Below are 18807 nucleotides of genomic sequence, written 5' to 3' on the forward strand. Positions count from 1 at the left end.
CCTCAATACGTCGGCTATGGTTGGCGCTTTCTAGATCATCTTGCATTTCATATAGAAAACACACAGTTATTTTGATTGAAATACCAAGTACATATCATGCAACATTTGTAATTGTTTGGTATGCATGTCCAAACATCAATTCATTCTACTAACATCATCATCATCATCACCAAGACCACGACCAGCGTTACAGTTACAAATTGTTTTGCATTTGCAATGGTGTTGCAACTTTGTTTATACAACGAAGGGTGAACAAAACGTGTTTCTACTCCCCCTGTGTGGCACAGAAAAAATTGAAATGTTAGACAAACCTTTAACGGAAATGTAATTCCATTTCCGTTTACGCGTAATCTAAATAGACAACAACCACCATAGCGGGAGTTCAAAAAGCAGACAAACGTAAGCTTTTACATAAAGTGAAAATAGTTGTGGTATTGGTATTATATTTTAATTTAAATCGATTTTTGTTGTTTTGAAAAAAAGCAAATTGAATGTTATAGAAAAGCATTGATGTGTAAATGGATCTGATATATCACAGTTTGATTTTAACAACTGATTTTTCATTTAAAATTGAAATTTAATTTGAAAGAAATTCAAAATGCTGTAAAAAAGGAGTTTAAATCTTAAAGAAATTCACTAAGAATCGAATATTTCAATGGATTGACTATTTCAGAAGAGATCTGCAGTTTTCTTGGGAGCCACATATGTATATCCCAATAACCCTTTCCGACATATAAAGAAACAAATTTTAAATCATTCAGTATACTGAAAAATGTAAGAAAAATGACATGAAAAGCTGACGGCAAGTATGGAAAAAAATACTCATGCATTTATACATAGCTCCATAGGATAAAAACCTTACCGCAAAGGAAGAACCCTATGGCGAGCTATCATCAAATGAAGGTAAACAAATAAACAATTGCATTGTAATGATTTTTAAGTAGTAGATACTACCAATGCTGACTAGCGTATCTGTCAATAGAGTACTATGGTTATATTTACTGTTTCTTTTTTTGTTTGTTTGTATTGTATTTTCCACTACAACCACAACTAGAGTAGGTAGCCTTACTCGCAAGTTATACCCTGGGTTACATTATAGTCAAACGAAACGCTAGAAAAAAGTGGTATGGAGCCCTCTAGCATGAGTTGTGTGCGAAATAAAGTTCTATGCAAAGAATTTCTTGCAAATAAAAATACAAAATAATGGCAAAAGGGATAGCAGACTGTCTAACGGGAGCAACTAGCTGGTAGCCTGTCTCGAAAAACTGCTTGCCTGCCAGACATGACCAGTAAACAGAGACAAACGTTCAATTTACGTGCACTTATTTTTGTGCAAATTGCATGCGGTCATCCATAAATACTTCACTACTTAGTTACCAAATAGTCACAAAGTGAAGGCACTAGCAAAATGCAATGCATTGGAATGATATCGACCACGCTTACACATACAAACAAATATAATGACAATTGTAGCTTTGTGGATACCCGCACACAAAGGCAAAATATGCACCTACATACCTACAAACAATCTGGCATACTTTAATACACATTCAATAAACTTGAAGTGCTCTTAGGTCCTTAGCTTTAGGTCTTTTATTGGCCAAAGTGTTGTTGTGTGACATACACTCGAAGAAATTAAAAAAAAAAAAAAATTAAAAAGTCCACGCTTATTAATGGTGTAATAAACTTTGAAATAATATTTTTTAAATAAGCCAGGTCCTTGAAATAATGTTTTCAAATAACATACGTAATTAAAATCATATCTTAAAATAACATACGTCCTTGAAATAATATTTTTTAAATAATCCACGACCTTGTAATAATTTTTTTAAATAATCCACGTCTTGAAATAATATTTTTAAATAATCCACGTCCTTGAAATAATATATTTTAAATAAATCGCTTCCTTGAAAAATGTTTTTTAAATAATCCACTTCCTTGAAACAATATTTTTTGAATAAATCGCTTTCTTGAACAAATATTTTTTAAATAATCCACGTCCTTGAAATAATATTTTTTTAAATAATATACGTCCTTGAAACAGTGTTTGCTTTAAATAATCCACGTCCTTGAAATAATATTTTTTAAATAATCCAAGTGCTTAAAATAATATTTTTTAAATAAATCGCTTCCTTGAAAAATGTTTTTTAAATAATCCACTTCCTTGAAACAATATTTTTTGAATAAATCGCTTTCTTGAACAAATATTTTTTAAATAATCCACGTCCTTGAAATAATATTTTTTAAATAATCCGCGTCCTTGAAATATTATTTTTTAAATAATCCACGTCCTTGAAATAATATTTTTAAATAATCCACGCCCATAAAAAAATCACGTCCACGAAAAATATATTTCAAAAATACACGTCCACACGACAATTAAAAAATCCCCATCCACAAAAAATATTTTTAAAAAATCTGCGTCCACAACAAAATATTTGTAAAAATCCAAGACCACAAGAAATATTTTGAAAAAATCCAAGACCACAAGAAGTATTTTTAAAAAATACACGTCACAAAAATATTTTTAAAAAATTCAAGCCTTTGGAAAAATATTTTTAAAAAAATCAATGTCCTTCAAAAATATAAGTAAACGTCCTTAATAATATTAAAAAACCCACGTGCTTAAAAAATTTTTGTAAAAATATACGTCCATGAAAATACTTTATTACAAATTCTTGAAATAATATTCTTGTAACAATTATTGTTGGACTTTTACTATCTTTTCATACTTTTTTGGCTCGAGGTCAGAGAAAAAAATAAAAAACTAAATTTTGTTTTTTATTTTTAAGATTTTCATTTTATGGTCGAAATGTTGCCAAAAAAAAAATAAAAAACAAAATTTAGTTTTTAAGTTTGAAAGATAATTGAAATAATATGAAAAGATAACACTGTGCAAAATTTTTAAGGTGATCTTGTGCAAACAATTCGAACTGAGGATTTTTTGAAAGTACAGACCCAAAGGACAAAAACCCCTAGTTGGGTTTTGTTGTGTCAGATCCAGCTCGGATTTTATGGCCCCATTTAAATATGGTTAAATATAGAGTTTTTAAAGAAATTCGGGGCTATATCTCTGAAACCAAAGCGAATCTTCTTCTGACCTCTGAACCAAATTTGTAGATAAGGACAAGAATAAAATATTTGGAGAAATAACGAGCTCGAAAGACTATATTTATTGCCTCAAATTTCAAAATATATGCAAAAATTTCACAATTTTTATACATTTCGCACCGTATCTCCAAAACCGTTAATTTTTCCTGAATATTTTCCCTTGGAAAAATATTCCCCGGAATGTGATACACAACTCTTCGGAACATGTCATTGTTGTAAAATGCCTCTATGCCGTTGTTTTCAGTACATTTTTCAACGACGATTTAATAAAAATGTCAATAATGTAGTGAAATCCGAAATTCGAGAATAAACGGTTGGCGTGAACTGTGTTTGAAATACGTGTTGTAAAAGATGTGATGCAAAATACCGCTGAAACAACATGAAGTAAGCATTTTAGAGTTTCAGAATGTTCTAAAGAATTGTTGAGAATTTTATTTGGAAGATTTTTGCAAAAGGTTACTTGGTTCAATTCCCAATAGTTTAGCCAATACTGACCAGAATTTCAGCAATTATGTAAAATTTTGTATATTTTATAGATTTTGATGCCCTAGATGGAGTTTTTCCTATGTGGTTTTTTCAAAAGATAAGTTCTACGAGTTTAGGGCTACAATATTGCTAAAGACAGCAAGGCCAAATTCCTATTCGTTTCTGAGATAAAGGCCCTATAAATGCAAAAATGTGTAGTTTTAGCCCGGTTTAGATGAGGCCATAAAATCTGAACTGGATCTGACAGGACAAAACCCAACCAGGGTTTTTGTAGTCTAAATATGTACTTCCAAAAAATCCATAACAGAAGTTGTTTGCATTTTCAGTGCTGCATAGTGTAATTGAAATAATATTTGTAAAAAACATTTCAAAAAAAAATCCACATCGTTGATTTTTTTAAATCCTAAAAATAATATCTTTAAAAATATTTTCAATAAAAAATCCAGGTCCTTGAATTTTTTTTGTTACCTTGAAATAACATTTTTAAAATATATTCAAAACATTTACATCATAAAAAAATCACAAATATTTAAAAAAATTACGACATGAAAAAATATTTTTAAAAAATTTAGTTCATTGAAAAAATCTCGTTTTTTCAAAATACACGGTGCGCCTTAACTAATTTTAAATGGAAGTTGCTTACTCCTGGGAAGTTTTTGCAGATTCTGAAACTAGAATACTCATAGATGAGAAGTATCAAGAAACAAAAAAATCGCCGGAGGGATTTTCAAATAAATCGCGATTTAAGTTCACATTTTTAGGGGTTCTTTAGGTTTTCACGACTTTGCTTGGAAACTGCGAGCCCTATGTAAATAGGCCTAAAGAAAAATTTGTAGCTGTGAAAATTCTCCACAAGATTGACCTTTATAATGATTTCTTAGATTTTACCGTTTGTGAGATATAGAAATTCAAATTGAGACAATGCACTGACTGTACCGCCTCCTTATAAAACAATGTCATTATTGCAATTTCCCAAATTAAACTTATATGTCTTGAAAATGGTAAAGCATAAGAACAAATAAATTATCTAATCTTGTAGAGAATTTTATGAGCTTCAACATTTTCTTTAGTCCCATTTTGATATGACTTGCGGTTTCCAAGCAAAATCTTGAAGACTTAAGATAAAACCTAAAAAATCGAACTGAACCTCTATATCTCAAAAATGGTAAAACCTACGAAAAAACCTAAAGGTCAGTTATGTAGAGAATCACAGAATCACAGCCACAACATTTTCTTTAGACTCATTTCGATACGACTTGCGGTTTCCAAGCAAAATCGTGAAAACCCAAAAAACCCCTAAAATTGTGAATTTTGATCGCGACTTATTTAAAAATCCCTCCGGCGATTTTTGCTTATTTTTTTTTTATTTTTTTTTTATCTATGAACCTTGCTGTTTCAGAATCAGCGAAATCTTCCCATGTGTAAGCGGTTTTCATCAAAAGTTAGTTAAGGCGCACTGAGCATGATATTGTTTTATAAGGAGGGGATACAGTCAGTGCGTTGTCTCAATTCGAACTTCTATATCTCAAAAACGGTAAAATCTACGAAAATATCATTAAGATTAATCTTGTGGAGAATTTTCACAGCTACCACATTTTCCTTAGGCCCATTTACATAGGACTCGCGGTTTCCAAGCAAAATCGTGAAAACCTAAAGAACCCCTAAAAATGTGAACTTAAATCGCGATTTATTTGAAAATCCCTGAGGCGTTTTTTTGTTTCTTGAGATTTCTCATCTATCAGCATTGTAGTTTCAGGATCAGCAAAAACTTCCCTGGTGTAAGCACCTTTCATTTAAATTCGGTTAAGGCACACCGTGAATAGTCTGGCTTTATCCCATTGTTGTTGTTGTATTATTTTAAAATAACTAATTTATAAGTGAAAAAAGTTTGGCATTGTTCGCCAAGGGGTAAGGCAGGGAAGACTAGTTTCGATCCACGCCACTGGATCTCATCAGTTCCCTTGTTTGTGGATATTCTCCACCGAAGTTATTTTTCAATAACTTCAATAACTTTTAAAATCAATTTTTTCATGAAAAAATAGTTATAAAAAATTGACGTCATCGAAAAAATATTCAAAAAAATGTACGTCATGAAAAAATATTTTTAAAAAATTTACGTCATTAAAAAATATTTTTAAAAAATCCAAATCCCTAAAAACAGTTTTGAAACTTGTTCGTCCTTAAAAAATATTTTGAAAATTCAAATCTTTGAAAAGCATTTTTAAGCATGCACGTCCTTGAAAATCGTACTTATGAAAAATATTTTTAAAAAATTCACGTCTTGAAAACTAATATTAAAAAATCCAAATCCAAAAAAAAACAATTTTAAAACTTGCACGTCCTTGAAAAAATACTTTTAAAAATCCAAATTTTTAAAAACCTTTTTAAAACAGGAACGTCCTCGAAAAATACTTTTAAATAAATCAACGCCCGTTTAAAAACTTTTTAGCAAATCCAAGCGTTTGAAAAAAATATTTAAATATATCCAAGTAATTGAAATAATATTTAAATAAATCCACGTCCTTGAAAAAAACATTTAAATAAATCCGCACTCTTTGAAAATTATATTTACATAAATCCGGGTCCTTCAAAAATAATTTTAAAAAAATCAAAAAAAAATCCAAAATCCAAAAATTAAAAAATCCATGTCATTAAAAAAATAAAAAATTAACGTCCCTAAAAAAATTAAATAAATCAAAGTACTAGAAATGTTTAAAAACGACGTCCTTCAAAAACATTTAAAAAAATCGACGTGCTGGAAAAATATTTTTAAAATATCCAAATCCTTGAAAAACAGTTTTTAAACTTGCACGTCATTGAAAAATATTTTCAGAAAATGTACATCATTGAAAACATGTTTTAAAAAAATGCACGTCATTAAAAAAAAAATAATTTTTAAAAAATTCAAAGTCCATGTCCTTGAAAAAATATTTAAATAAATACACGTCTTTAAAAAATATTTAAATAAGTCCACGTCGTTGAAAAAATATTTAATTGAAACATCCAAGATCCATCCACGTCCTTTTAAAACACTCCATGAAGAAATTTTTAAATAAGAACACGTCCTTGAAAAATATTTAAATAAATACACGTCCTTAAAAAAGTGGAATAAATTTAAAAAATCAAAGTCCCTAAAAAATTACACAAATCAACATCCTATAAATGTTTAAAAAAATCGACGTCTTTCAAACAATTAAACAAAAATCCACGTGCTGGAAACAATATTTTTAAAAATTCAGGTCCTTAAAAAATAAAGTCCTTGAAAATATTTCCACATTACATTCCACTTCCTTTAAAAATCCAAATTTCTTTTTGAAAAACGTCTGATTATTGTGTTTTTCTACTTCCAAATGTTTTTTTTTTTCTTTGAGTGCCTACCATAAAATTGCATTAGTTACACACCGAGCCATGCATAATAATGTTAGTTGGGCCCCTCCCAGCCTCGCCAATTGTTGGCTATATTTTCAACAACTTTAAGTACTATTAGTGTACTTTTTGTTCCTTAAGACCTTAAAAATATATTTGAAAAACCACTTCATGTAATACTCAAGCAAACAGTCGGACATATATTGTCCTTAAAAGTATTATTTGCTAGCATTTTTCGTGTTTTGTTATTGTTGTTTCTCTGTTTTTTTTTTCTTTTTTTGTTACCACTTACCTTCGTACGACGTAATTGCCTTTTTCCTTTATACCAGGTAATGATGGCATTTGGTCGGGAACCGGTTGATTCACATGTTACTTCATATCGTCTATCGGCTACCATTGAATTGGGTGGGTCAATTATTTTCACTTCAAGTGGTTTTACTAAAAGAAAGGGGACGATAAGAAAAACGAAAACAAATACAATGTAATATAGAAAAGAAAAATTAAAGCTATTTTGGCAAAATGTTGGCTGTACTACAAAAATAAAGGCTAGACTGGAAATTATGTCTCGCCATGGCAAATAATACCCTAGGCAAATAGTGTGTGTTGCCCCATTTGCAAACATGGTATTTCAAATGCAAATATTATTCCATTTCCATTGCTGCTATTCTACGTTGTTCCTACATTGTTGGAGAAAAATTTGCATGTGTTAAAAGTAGGAGTCTTCACATTTCTATTGCATTGAATATCAAGAAATCAACAACCCTACTCCCCTTAAGTTACACCTTTATTCAAATTCAATTCTAATTTCTATGTCAGTTAAATACCTTCGTAAGTCAATAGACAAATTACCTGGCTTCGTTTGTGGCATATTTATTATTTTGGGGGGTTTTGTTAGTTGAGTTCTTTGGTTGAGTTCGGGGAGAGAGAGAGACCAGGAAACTATGAAACTCTCAAAAAGGAAGGTGAATTGTGTTTTTTATTGTCCAAGTCAACATTCCTGCCGGAAATTGGCTTGTAATTAAGCTGAAAATTATAGTGGCTACCTGTGTTTTTATGGAAGAGCTAGTTTTAGGTGGATTAACCAATTAAGAAGCAAACAAATCAAAATAAATTGGACTTGATTAGCTAGGAATGTTCACAATGTTTTGTTAAAGAGAAGGGGTGAATAATTGTAAGGAAGTTAAGGGCTATATTATTGTTGTAGGCATAGGTTGTAGCCTAGGGAACATGACTTTTCATAGCCATCCAAATAAATATTTTTAAAACATCCAAGTCGTTGGTAAATATTCTTAAAAAAATCACGTGCCTAAAAAGTTATTTTTAAAAATCCACTACCTAGAAAAAATTTTGTAAAAAATAAGTATCCTTGAAAAAATTATGTATTTTAAAAGATCCTCAATCAATTAAAAAATTATTTTAAAAGATCCTAAATCATGTCCTTGAAGATGTTTTTAAATCCACATCCTTGAAGAATTTTTTAAATCCACGTTTTTGAAGATTTTTTTAATCCATGACCTTAAAAATATCCGTGAACAAATACTTCAAAGTCAATTGTCGTTGAAAAAAAAATTAAGGTCTTCGTTTTTGAAAAAAAAAAAAATTGAAAAATGTATGTCCTTGAAAATTTTTTATAAAAAACTCACGACCTTTCGTTTCTTTTTTGAAATCCAAGCCCTTTGCAAATATTTATAAAAAATCCGTATACTTTCAAATATATTTATAAAAAAGCCATGTACTTGAATACATTTAAACAAAATTCGCGTACTTAAAACAATATTTGTTAAAAGTCTCCGTCCATAAGAAAATATTTGTAAAAAGCCCACTTCCTTAAGAAACTATTTAAAAGTCCATGCACTTGAAAACAATTTAAAAAAATCCACGCCCTTGAAAAATATTTAAAAAATCCACGACCTTGAAAAATATTTAAACAAATCCACGACCTTGAAAAATAATTAAAAAAAATCAATATATTTTTAAATAAAAAGCCATGTACTTGAATACATTTAAACGAATTTCGCGTCCTTAATACAATATTTGTATAAAGTCCACGTCCTTAAGAAAATATTTGTATAAAGTCCACTTCCGTAAGAAAATATTTAAAAAGTCCACGCCCTTGAAAAATGTTTAAAAAAATCCAAGTCATTGAAAAATATTAAAAAAAATATATAAAAAATATATGCCAATATTTGAAAAATCCACGTCCTTGAAAAATTTAAAAAAAATCCGCGACCTTGAAAAATATTTAAAATATCCATGCCCTTTAAAAATATTTCAAAAATCTACCCCCTGTACAATTATTTTTAAAAAACCAAGTCCTTGAAAAATTTTTAAACAAATCCACGCCTTTGAAAAATAATTTAAAAAAATCAACTTTGTAATAAGTCCACGTCCTTAAGAAAATATTTGTAAAAAGTCCACTTCCATAAGAAAATATTTAAAAAATCCACGCCCTTGAAAAGATATTATTAAAAAAATTCCACGCTCTTGAAAAGATATTATTAAAAAAATCCACGTGCTTGACAAATATTTCAGAAATCCACGTCCTTGAAAAATATTTAAAAAAAAATCCACGACCTTGAAAAATATTTAAAAAAATTCATGTCCTTTAAAAATATTGCAAAAATCCACACCCTTTACAATTATTTTTAAAAAAACACGTCCTTGAAAAATATTTAAGCAAATCGACGCCTTTGAAAAATAATTTAAAAAAATAACTTTGTAATAATTCCACGTCCTTAAGAAAATATTTGTAAAAAGTCCACTTCCCTAAGAAAATATTTAAAAAGTCCATGCCCCTGAAAATATATTATTAAAAAAATTCCACGTCCTTGAAAAGATATTTTAAAAAAATCCACGTGCTTGACAAATATTTCAGAAATTTAAGTCCTTGAAAAATATTTAAAAAAAATCCACGACCTTGAAAAATATTTAAAAAAATCCATGTCCTTTAAACATATTTCAAAAAATTACACCCTTGACAATTATTTTTAAAAAACCATGTCCTTGAAAAATATTTAAACAAATCCACGCTTTCAAAAATAATTTAAAAAAATCCACGTCCTTGATAAATATTAAAAAAATAACGCCTTTGGAAAGTATTTACAAAAAACCATGTCCTTGAAAAATCTTTCAAAAATCCACGCCTTTGAAAAATATTTAAAAGTTCCACGTCTTTGAAAATGTTTTAGAAAATACACGTCCTTACAAAAATTTCTAAAAATTCAAAATCCTTGAAAAATACTTTTAAAAAATCCACTTCCTAGAAAAAATATTTATAAAAAATCCACACCCTTACACAAATATTTATAAAAATCAACAAATATTTATAAAATTAAAAATCGGCGTCCACACACAAATATTTTTAAAAAACACCCGTCCTTGGACATTTATTTACACAAAATCCACGCACTTAAATAGGTTTGAAAAAAAACCACATCCTTGAAAAAATATTTATTAACAAATCCGCATCCTTGAAAACTATTTTCAAAAATCTATGTCCTTTATAAAATGTTTTTAAAAATCTATGTCCTAGACACAATATTTTTAAAAAATCTATGTCCTTGAACAAGTTTTTTTATTTAAATAATTCACCTCCTTGGAAAGACATTTTTAAACAATCCACGTCCTTGAAAAAATATTTTTAAACAATCCAAGTCCGTGAACAATATTTTTAAACAATCTACGTCTTTGAAAAAATACGTTTAAAAATTCCACACCCTTGAAAATATATTTTTACAAAATCGGCGACCTTGAAAAAATATTTTTAAAAAATACAAGCCCTTGAAAAATATTTTAAAACAATCCACGTCGTTAAAAAATTGTTAAAAAAACCCACCTTCTTGACAAAATATTTTTAAAAATTCCACTCCTTAAAAAAATATTTTTATAAAATCTACGACCCTGAAAAAATATATTTTTAAAAATTCCACGTCCTTAAAAAATATTTTTATAAAATCTACGACCCTGAAAAAAAATATTTTTAAAAAATCCACGTCCTTGAAAAATATTTTTAAAATATCTATATATCACGTCCTTACAAAATATTTTAAAAAAATCTGCGACCATGAAAAAATATTTTTAAAAAATCCAGGTCCTTGAAAATTGTTTTTAAACAATCCATTTCCTTGAAATATATCTTTAAAAAATCCACATCCTTGAAAAAATATTTTGAACAATCCACGTCGTTGAAAAAATATTTTTAAACAATCCACGTCCTTGAAAAATATTGCTAAATAATCCACGTCCTTGAAAAATCCACCCCCTTTGAAAAATATCTTTAAAAAATCTACGACCTTGAAAAAATATTTTTAAGAATCCGCGTCCTTGAAAAAATATTTTTAATCAATCCACGTTCTTCAAAAAAATATTTTGAAAAATCCACGTCCTTGAAAAAATATTTTTAAACAATCCAAGTCCGTGAACAATATTTTTAAACATTCCACGTCTTTGAAAAAATACGTTTAAAAAATCCACACCCTTGAACATATATTTTTACAAAATCCACGACATTGAAAAAAATATTTTTAAAAAATTTTAATCCTTGAAAAATATTTAAAACAGGCCACGTCCTTAAAAAAATTGTTTAAATAAACTCACCTTCTTGACAAAATATTTTTAAAAAATCCACGTTCTTGAACAATATTTTTAAAAAATCCACGTTCTTGAAAAATATTTTTAAAAAATCCACGTCTTTAAAAAAATATTTGAAAAAATACGTTTAAAAAATCCAAACCCCTGGGGAAAATATTTTTAAAAAACCTACAACCTTGAAAAAATATTTTGAAACACTCCATGTCCTTGAAAAAATATTTAAAAAACCCACGTCCTTAAAAAAAAATATTTAAAAAATCAACGTCTTTGATAAAATATTAAAAAAATCAACGTCTTTGATAAAATATAAAAAAACCACGTTCTTGAAAAATACGTTTAAACAATTCACTTCCGTGAACAAATATTTAAAAAATCCACGTCCTTCAAATAATATTTAAAAAAATCCACGTCCTTCAAATAATATTTAAAAAATTCCACGTCCTTGAAATAATATTAAAAAAAAAAATATTTTTAAAAAATCTACGACATTGAAAAAAAAATTTTAAGAAATCCACGTCCTTGAAAAATATTTAAAAAAATTCCACGTCCTTGAAAAATATTTAAAAAAAATCCACAACCTTGAAAAATATTAAAAGAAATATTTAAAAAACTCCACACCCTGACAAATATTTAAAAAAGCAAGTCCTTGAAAAATATTTAAAAAAACACGTCCATAAAAATATTTTAAAAAATCCACGTCCTTGAAAAATATTTTAAAAAACACGTCCATAAAAATATTTTAAAAAACACGTCCATAAAAAATCCACGTCTTAAAAAAAATCCATGTTCTTGAAAATATATGTCCCAATAAAAAGTTTAAAAATATTTTAGTTTGAGATATAAGTTTACAGTTATAACCCTTCAATTGTTCACTTCTCTTTAATTTAGTATTTCATTTTAAATCAATCTGTCCATTGAAAGCTGTTGCCATTTTACTTAAAAAATGTATCTAGTTTTTTTCTGGAAATGGTTTGGGAATTTCTACTTCCATTAGTCTCTAGTTGTTGTTGTGTGTGTGTTTTTTTTTACATTTTGCTTAATACTTACAATGCATATCCAAGATGAAACTCTTTTCTTTGGGCTTGTCTAATTGCGTATTCAGAGCCTGGCATGTGAAAACGGAATTTAAATCCGTTCGTTGAACCGATGGCCATAGCAAACGATTCTCGATAACATCACCGGAATTATGTTCATATTGGTTGTCCACTAGCAAACCATTGACCAGCCATCGGACTTGTGGTTGTGGTCGTCCTTTTTGTTTTCGTTGGAAACGTATTCAAATCAATAAACACCGATGTGAGTGTTCCCATGTGTGTGTGGGTGTTTTCAAAGGCGATTCACATTAAGCCGTTTGCAATGCGATTTTGTTGAGATTTTGGTCCATGAGTGTGGGTTTGAATGTGTGGTGGGTTTTGGGTATTTAAACAGCAGCAGCAAAAAATTTCGATGATTTTACGGTTTGCCACAGGTTTCAATGTTCCAATGCAAGCAACAAAAGTATCCATTCATTCATCCGGTAGGCAGCAGCAACAAAGTAACCATAAAAAAGTAGAGAAATTGAAAAAAAGGAAATACAAAATCAGTTTTATTCCTTAACAATGTGGCATAGACAGATATTTAGCAAAAATGAAAAAAAAATCTTGTTCACAGTAGCCAGCGTTGAGTGAGTATTAATGCCTAGCCCAAAATCAAATTGAAAGCTGGAGAAACAGAAAGAAAGGGGAAAACAACATCACAACACAGACTAGACTTAAGAGTTTAGACGAAAATTGTGTCCATAGATTTGCCTGGGAGTGTGCACAAGTGTTTTTGTGGCACAGTACCATCATATGGGTTATAACGTTGAGAATACGCAGAAAGAAGATAAGCGATATTCAATGAATGTGTTTGGGTTGTTTAATTGATTTTTAATATAACCATGTGGAGGTTTGTCTTGGATTTTGTTGGCAAATGATGTGAGATAATATGAAGGCGGGAAATACTGGGTTCTCGAATGGGGAAGAATCGGGATTAGTGATTTTGGGAGACGCAAGGAATGGAAGATACCAAGGAACGGTCCAAACAAGCTTTTTAACATGCAGCTAAAAAATTTAATCGGGATCTATTCATCATCCGTACAGCAGATATGTTCATGGGTACCAATATACACTTATAAGTGTTATACATTCTCTCATGGACTACCCCATATCTCCCAATATAGTGACGTGTTAATGCTTTTGGGAAATTAAAAGGGAAATTGAATTCTTAAAATTACACATTGGCCCATACAAAAAAAAAAAATCGACGAACGACAAATCCATTGACAATCCTTACTTTCAAATCCATAGGAGGGCGGTGTTTTTCAACATCGTAGCAGTGTACACATACACATACATATATGCATGTGTGTACCTGCATAAATTTTTAAGCCACATTTCTTTTCTAAGGACTATGGCTAAGCAACCCACATGTCCATGTTATTTAAAGGTTAGTTAAAAAAATAAGAGAACAAAACTCTGTTTTTTCATATCCCGAAAACTTACAGGTGGACAGCTAAAAGCATTAACAACTAAGGATGACAGGAAGATGACATTAGATACATACATACATATATTGTTTCCTCCCCCACAAACAGGCCTATAATTCTGTGAACAAGATTTCTTGTTTCTAACGCAACATAGAAAGAGCAAAAAATCTCTCAATACTTACCTCCCACCACACGACAGGTTATAACAATATCATCACCTTCCTGTTTTGGTCCCAATTTGGTACCATTCAATTGACGACCCCAACGATCCAATATTATGGGTTGTTCTGGAAGAACTGCAATGAAAGAACAGAGAGGGAGAAGGTATATCTAAGCTGTGAATTGAACAACGTCGTCATCATCCATATTGAGAACATAGAAAATTAAATTAATTTAGCATTAAATTGAATAAGGTAAATAAAGAGAAGAAAAGCAATAAAAACAAATTTTCAATGACTTCATCAATTGGGAGAAGTAAATAAAAGTAACAGGGAAGTTTTGTCCAGGGGCGTTATATTATGCTATTATGAAATAAATTAAAATGGGAATGAATAGAAATGGTCAGCATGTAATGTACTTCAGATGTTTAAAGGATGGTTCAACATGGGTGGGTAATCATTCATTCAGTCGCAATGACTACACATAGTTGACTCGAACAATATTTTTTAAAAATCCAAATTCATTTGGTCCTTGAAAAATATTTTTTTTTTAATTTACGTTTATTTATTCCTTGAATTTTTTTTAATCCACGTGTTTTTGGACCTTGATTTTTTTAAATCCACGTCTATATATTCCTTGAAAAATATTTTTTTTTTAAATCCACATTCATTTGGTCCTTGAGAAATATTTTTTTAAAAATCCACATTCATTTGGTCCTTGAGAAATATTTTCTTAAAAATCCACGTTTGTTTGCCCTTGAAAATTTTTTTTAATCCACGTTTATTTTGTCGTTGAAAAATACTTTTTTAAAACTTCACATTCATTTGGTCCTTGAAAAAAAAATTTAATCCAGGTTTATTTAGTCGTTGAAATATATTTTTTTTTAAAAATTCACATTCATTTGGTCCTTGAAAAAAATTTTAATCCACGTTTATTTAGTCGTTGAAAAATATTTTTTAAAAACTCCACATTGATTTGGTCCTTGAAAAATATTTTTTAAAAATTCCACATTGATTTGGTCCTTGAAAAATATTTTTAAAAATCCACGTTTGTTGGTGGTCTTTAAAATATATTGTATTAAGAATCCACGTTTGTTGGTGGTCCTTGAAAAATATTTTTAAAAATCCACGTTTGTTGGTGGTCCTTAAAATATATTGTATTAAGAATCCACGTTTGTTGGTGGTCCTTGGAAAAATATTCCTTTAAAATCCACGTTTGTTGGTGGTCCTTGGAAAAATATTCCTTTAAAATCCACGTTTGTTGGTGGTCCTTGGAAAAATATTCCTTTAAAATCCACGTTTGTTGGTGGTCCTTGGAAAAACATTCCTTAAAAATCCACGTTTGTTGGTGGTCCTTGAATTTATATTCTTTAAAAATCCACGTTTGTTGGTAGTCTTTGGAAAAATATTCTTTAAAAATCCACGATTGATGGTAGTCCTTGGAAAAATATTCTTTAAAAATCCACGTTTGTTGGTAGTCCTTGGAAAAATATTCTTTAAAAATCCACGTTTGTTGGTAGTCCTTGGAAAAATATTCTTTAAAAATCCACGTTTGTTGTTGGTTCTTGAAAAAATATTCTTTAAAAAATCCACGTTTGTTGGTGGTCCTTGGAAAAATAGTCTTTAAAAATCCACCTTTGTTGGTGGTCTTTGGAAAAATATTCTTTAAAAATCCACGTGTGTTGGTGGTTCTTGAAAAAATATTGTTTAAAAATCCACATTTATTTCTGGTCCTTGGAAAAATATTCTTTAAAAATCCACGTTTGTTGGTGGTCCTTGAAAAATATTCTTTAAAAATCCACCATTGTTGGTGGTCTTTGGAAAAATATTTGTTAAAAATCCACTTTTGTTGGTGGTCCTTGGAAAAATATTCTTTAAAAAAACCACGTTTGGTGGTCCATGAAAAAATATTCTTAAAAATCGACGTTTGTTGGTGGTCCTTAAAAATCCACGTGTGTTGGTGGTCCTTGAAAGGCATTTTTTAAAAATCCACGTTTGTTGGTGGCCCTTTGTAAAATGTTCTTTAAAAATCCACGTTTGTTGTTGGTCCTTGGAAAAATATTCCTTAAAAATCCACGTTTGTTGGTGGTCCTTGAAAAAATATTCCTTAAAAATCCACTTTTGTTTGTGGTCCATAAAAAAATATTCCGTAAAACTCCACGTTTGTTGGTGGTCCTTGGAAAGATATTTTTTAAAAATTCACGTTGGTTGTGGTCCTTGGAAAACTATTCTTTAAAAATCCACGTTTGTTGGTGGTCCTTGAAAAAATATTCTTTAAAAATCCACGTTCGTTTGTGGTCCTTTAAAAAATATTTGTTAAAAATCCACGTTTGTTGGTGGTTTTTGTAAAAATATTCTTTAAAAATCCACCTGTATAGGTGGTCCCTGGAAAAATATTTTTTAAAAAACCAAGTTTGTTTTTGGTCCTTCGAAAAATATTCTTTAAAAATCCACGTTTGTTGGTTGCTTGAAAAATCCACGTTTGTTATTGATCCTAGAAAAATATTCTTGAAAAAATCATCGTTTTTGTTGATCCTTGAAAAAATATTCATTAAAAATCCACGTTTGTTGTTGATTCTTGAAAAAATATTAATTAAAAATCCAAAATATTCTTTAAAAAATTCCACGTTTGTTGTTGATTCTTGAAAAAATATTAATTAAAAATCCAAAATATTCTTAAAAAAAATCCACGTTTGTTGAATGGATGAAAAAAATTTCTTTAAAAAAATCAACGTTTGTTGAATGGATGAAAAAAATTTCTTTAAAAAAATCCACGTTTGTTGAATGGATGAAAAAAATTTCTTTAAAAAAATCCACGTTTGTTGAATGGATGAAAAAAATTTCTTTAAAAAAATCCACGTTTGTTGAATGGATGAAAAAAATTTCTTTAAAAAAATCCACGTTTGTTGAATGGATGAAAAAAATTTCTTTAAAAAAATCCACGTTTGTTGAATGGATGAAAAAAATTTCTTTAAAAAAATCCACGTTTGTTTAATGGTGAAAAAAATTTCTTTAAAAAAATCCACGTTTGTTGAATGGATGAAATAAATTTCTTTAAAAAAATCCACGTTTGTTGAATGGATGAAAAAAATTTCTTTAAAAAAATCCGCGTTTGTTGAATGGATGAAAAAAATTTCTTTAAAAAAATCCACGTTTGTTAAATGGATGAAAAAAATTTCTTTAAAAAAATCCACGTTTGTTGAATGGATGAAAAAAATTTCTTTAAAAAAATCCACGTTTGTTGAATGGATGAAAAAAATTTCTTTAAAAAAATCCACGTTTGTTTAATGGTGAAAAAAATTTCTTTAAAAAAATCCACGTTTGTTGAATGGATGAAATAAATTTCTTTAAAAAAATCCACGTTTGTTGAATGGATGAAAAAAATTTCTTTAAAAAAATCCGCGTTTGTTGAATGGATGAAAAAAATTTCTTTAAAAAAATCCACGTTTGTTAAATGGATGAAAAAAATTTCTTTAAAAAAATCCACGTTTGTTGAATGGATGAAAAAAATTTCTTTAAAAAAATCCACGTTTGTTGAATGGATGAAAAAAATTTCTTTAAAAAAATCCACGTTTGTTGAATGGATGAAAAAAATTTTCTTTAACAAATTCCACGTTTGTTGAATGGATGAAAAAAATTTCTTTAAACAATTTCACGTTTGTCGAATGGATGAAAAATTTTTCTTTTAAAAATTACACATTTATTGAATGGATGAAAAATTCTCTTTAAAAAATTCCACGTTTGTTGGTAGGATGAAAACATTTTCTTTAAAAAATTCGACGTTTGTTGAATGGATGAAAAAATTCTCTTTAAAAAATTCCACGTTTGTTGGTAGGATGAAAATATATTCTTTAAAAAATCCACGTTTGTTGGTTGGATGAAAAAATATTCTTTAAAAAAATCCACGTTTGTTGGTTTACAAAAAATATTCTTTAAAAAAACACGTTTGTTGGTTGGATGAAAAAATATTCTTTAAAAAATCCACGTTTGTTTATTGTTTAAAAAAATTTTGGTTGGATGAAAACATATTCTTTATGAATTTGATGATTTATGATTTTTTTAAAAATCCACGTTTGTTGGTTGGATAAAAAAATATACGATTGTTTTTTAGAGTGGAGTATTACCCCAATGGCTTAAACTTCATCATTAAACTTCATTTAAAAAATCCACGCACGTTTGTTGGTTAGATGAAAAAATCCACATTTATTTGGCCCTTAAAATTTTTTTGTTCAAAATTCAAATGGTTCATTTAGTCATTGAAAAATATTTTTTTTTAAAAATGATCGTTTATTTGGTCTTCGGTTTTTTTTAAATCCACGTTTATTTGGTCTTTGAAACAATTTTTTTAAATCCACGTTCAATTGGTCCTTGAAAAATATTTATTAAAATTTGGTCCTTGAAAAATATTTTTTTTAAATCCACGTTTGTTGGTTGGATGAAAAAATATTCTTTAAAAAATCCACGTTTCTTGGTTGATGAAAAATTATTCTTTAAAAAATCCACGTTTGTTGGTTGATGAAAAATATGATTTAAAAAAACACGTTTGTTGGTCCATAAAAAATATTTCTTTTCCCCTCTTTACTTGTTGTA

General features: G+C 28.8%; 1 protein-coding gene across 1 annotated transcript in view; it reads right to left on the bottom strand.

The window, feature by feature from the left end:
- The window catches only part of side-II (sidestep II transmembrane protein), a 482796-nt gene that overhangs the window by 179645 nt on the left and 284344 nt on the right, over positions 1-18807 (bottom strand). The window contains exons 6-8 of the mRNA XM_073967649.1: positions 14242-14355; positions 12601-12804; positions 7256-7401 (exon numbers count right to left, since the gene is read on the bottom strand). Of these exons, the coding sequence (XP_073823750.1) occupies positions 7256-7401; positions 12601-12804; positions 14242-14355 (464 nt within the window). The remainder of the gene's footprint in view (positions 1-7255; positions 7402-12600; positions 12805-14241; positions 14356-18807) is intronic.

This window comes from Musca autumnalis, unplaced genomic scaffold, assembly GCF_047663935.1.
Source record: "Musca autumnalis isolate F117 unplaced genomic scaffold, ASM4766393v1 scaffold_2, whole genome shotgun sequence".
Lineage (NCBI taxonomy): Eukaryota > Metazoa > Arthropoda > Insecta > Diptera > Muscidae > Musca > Musca autumnalis.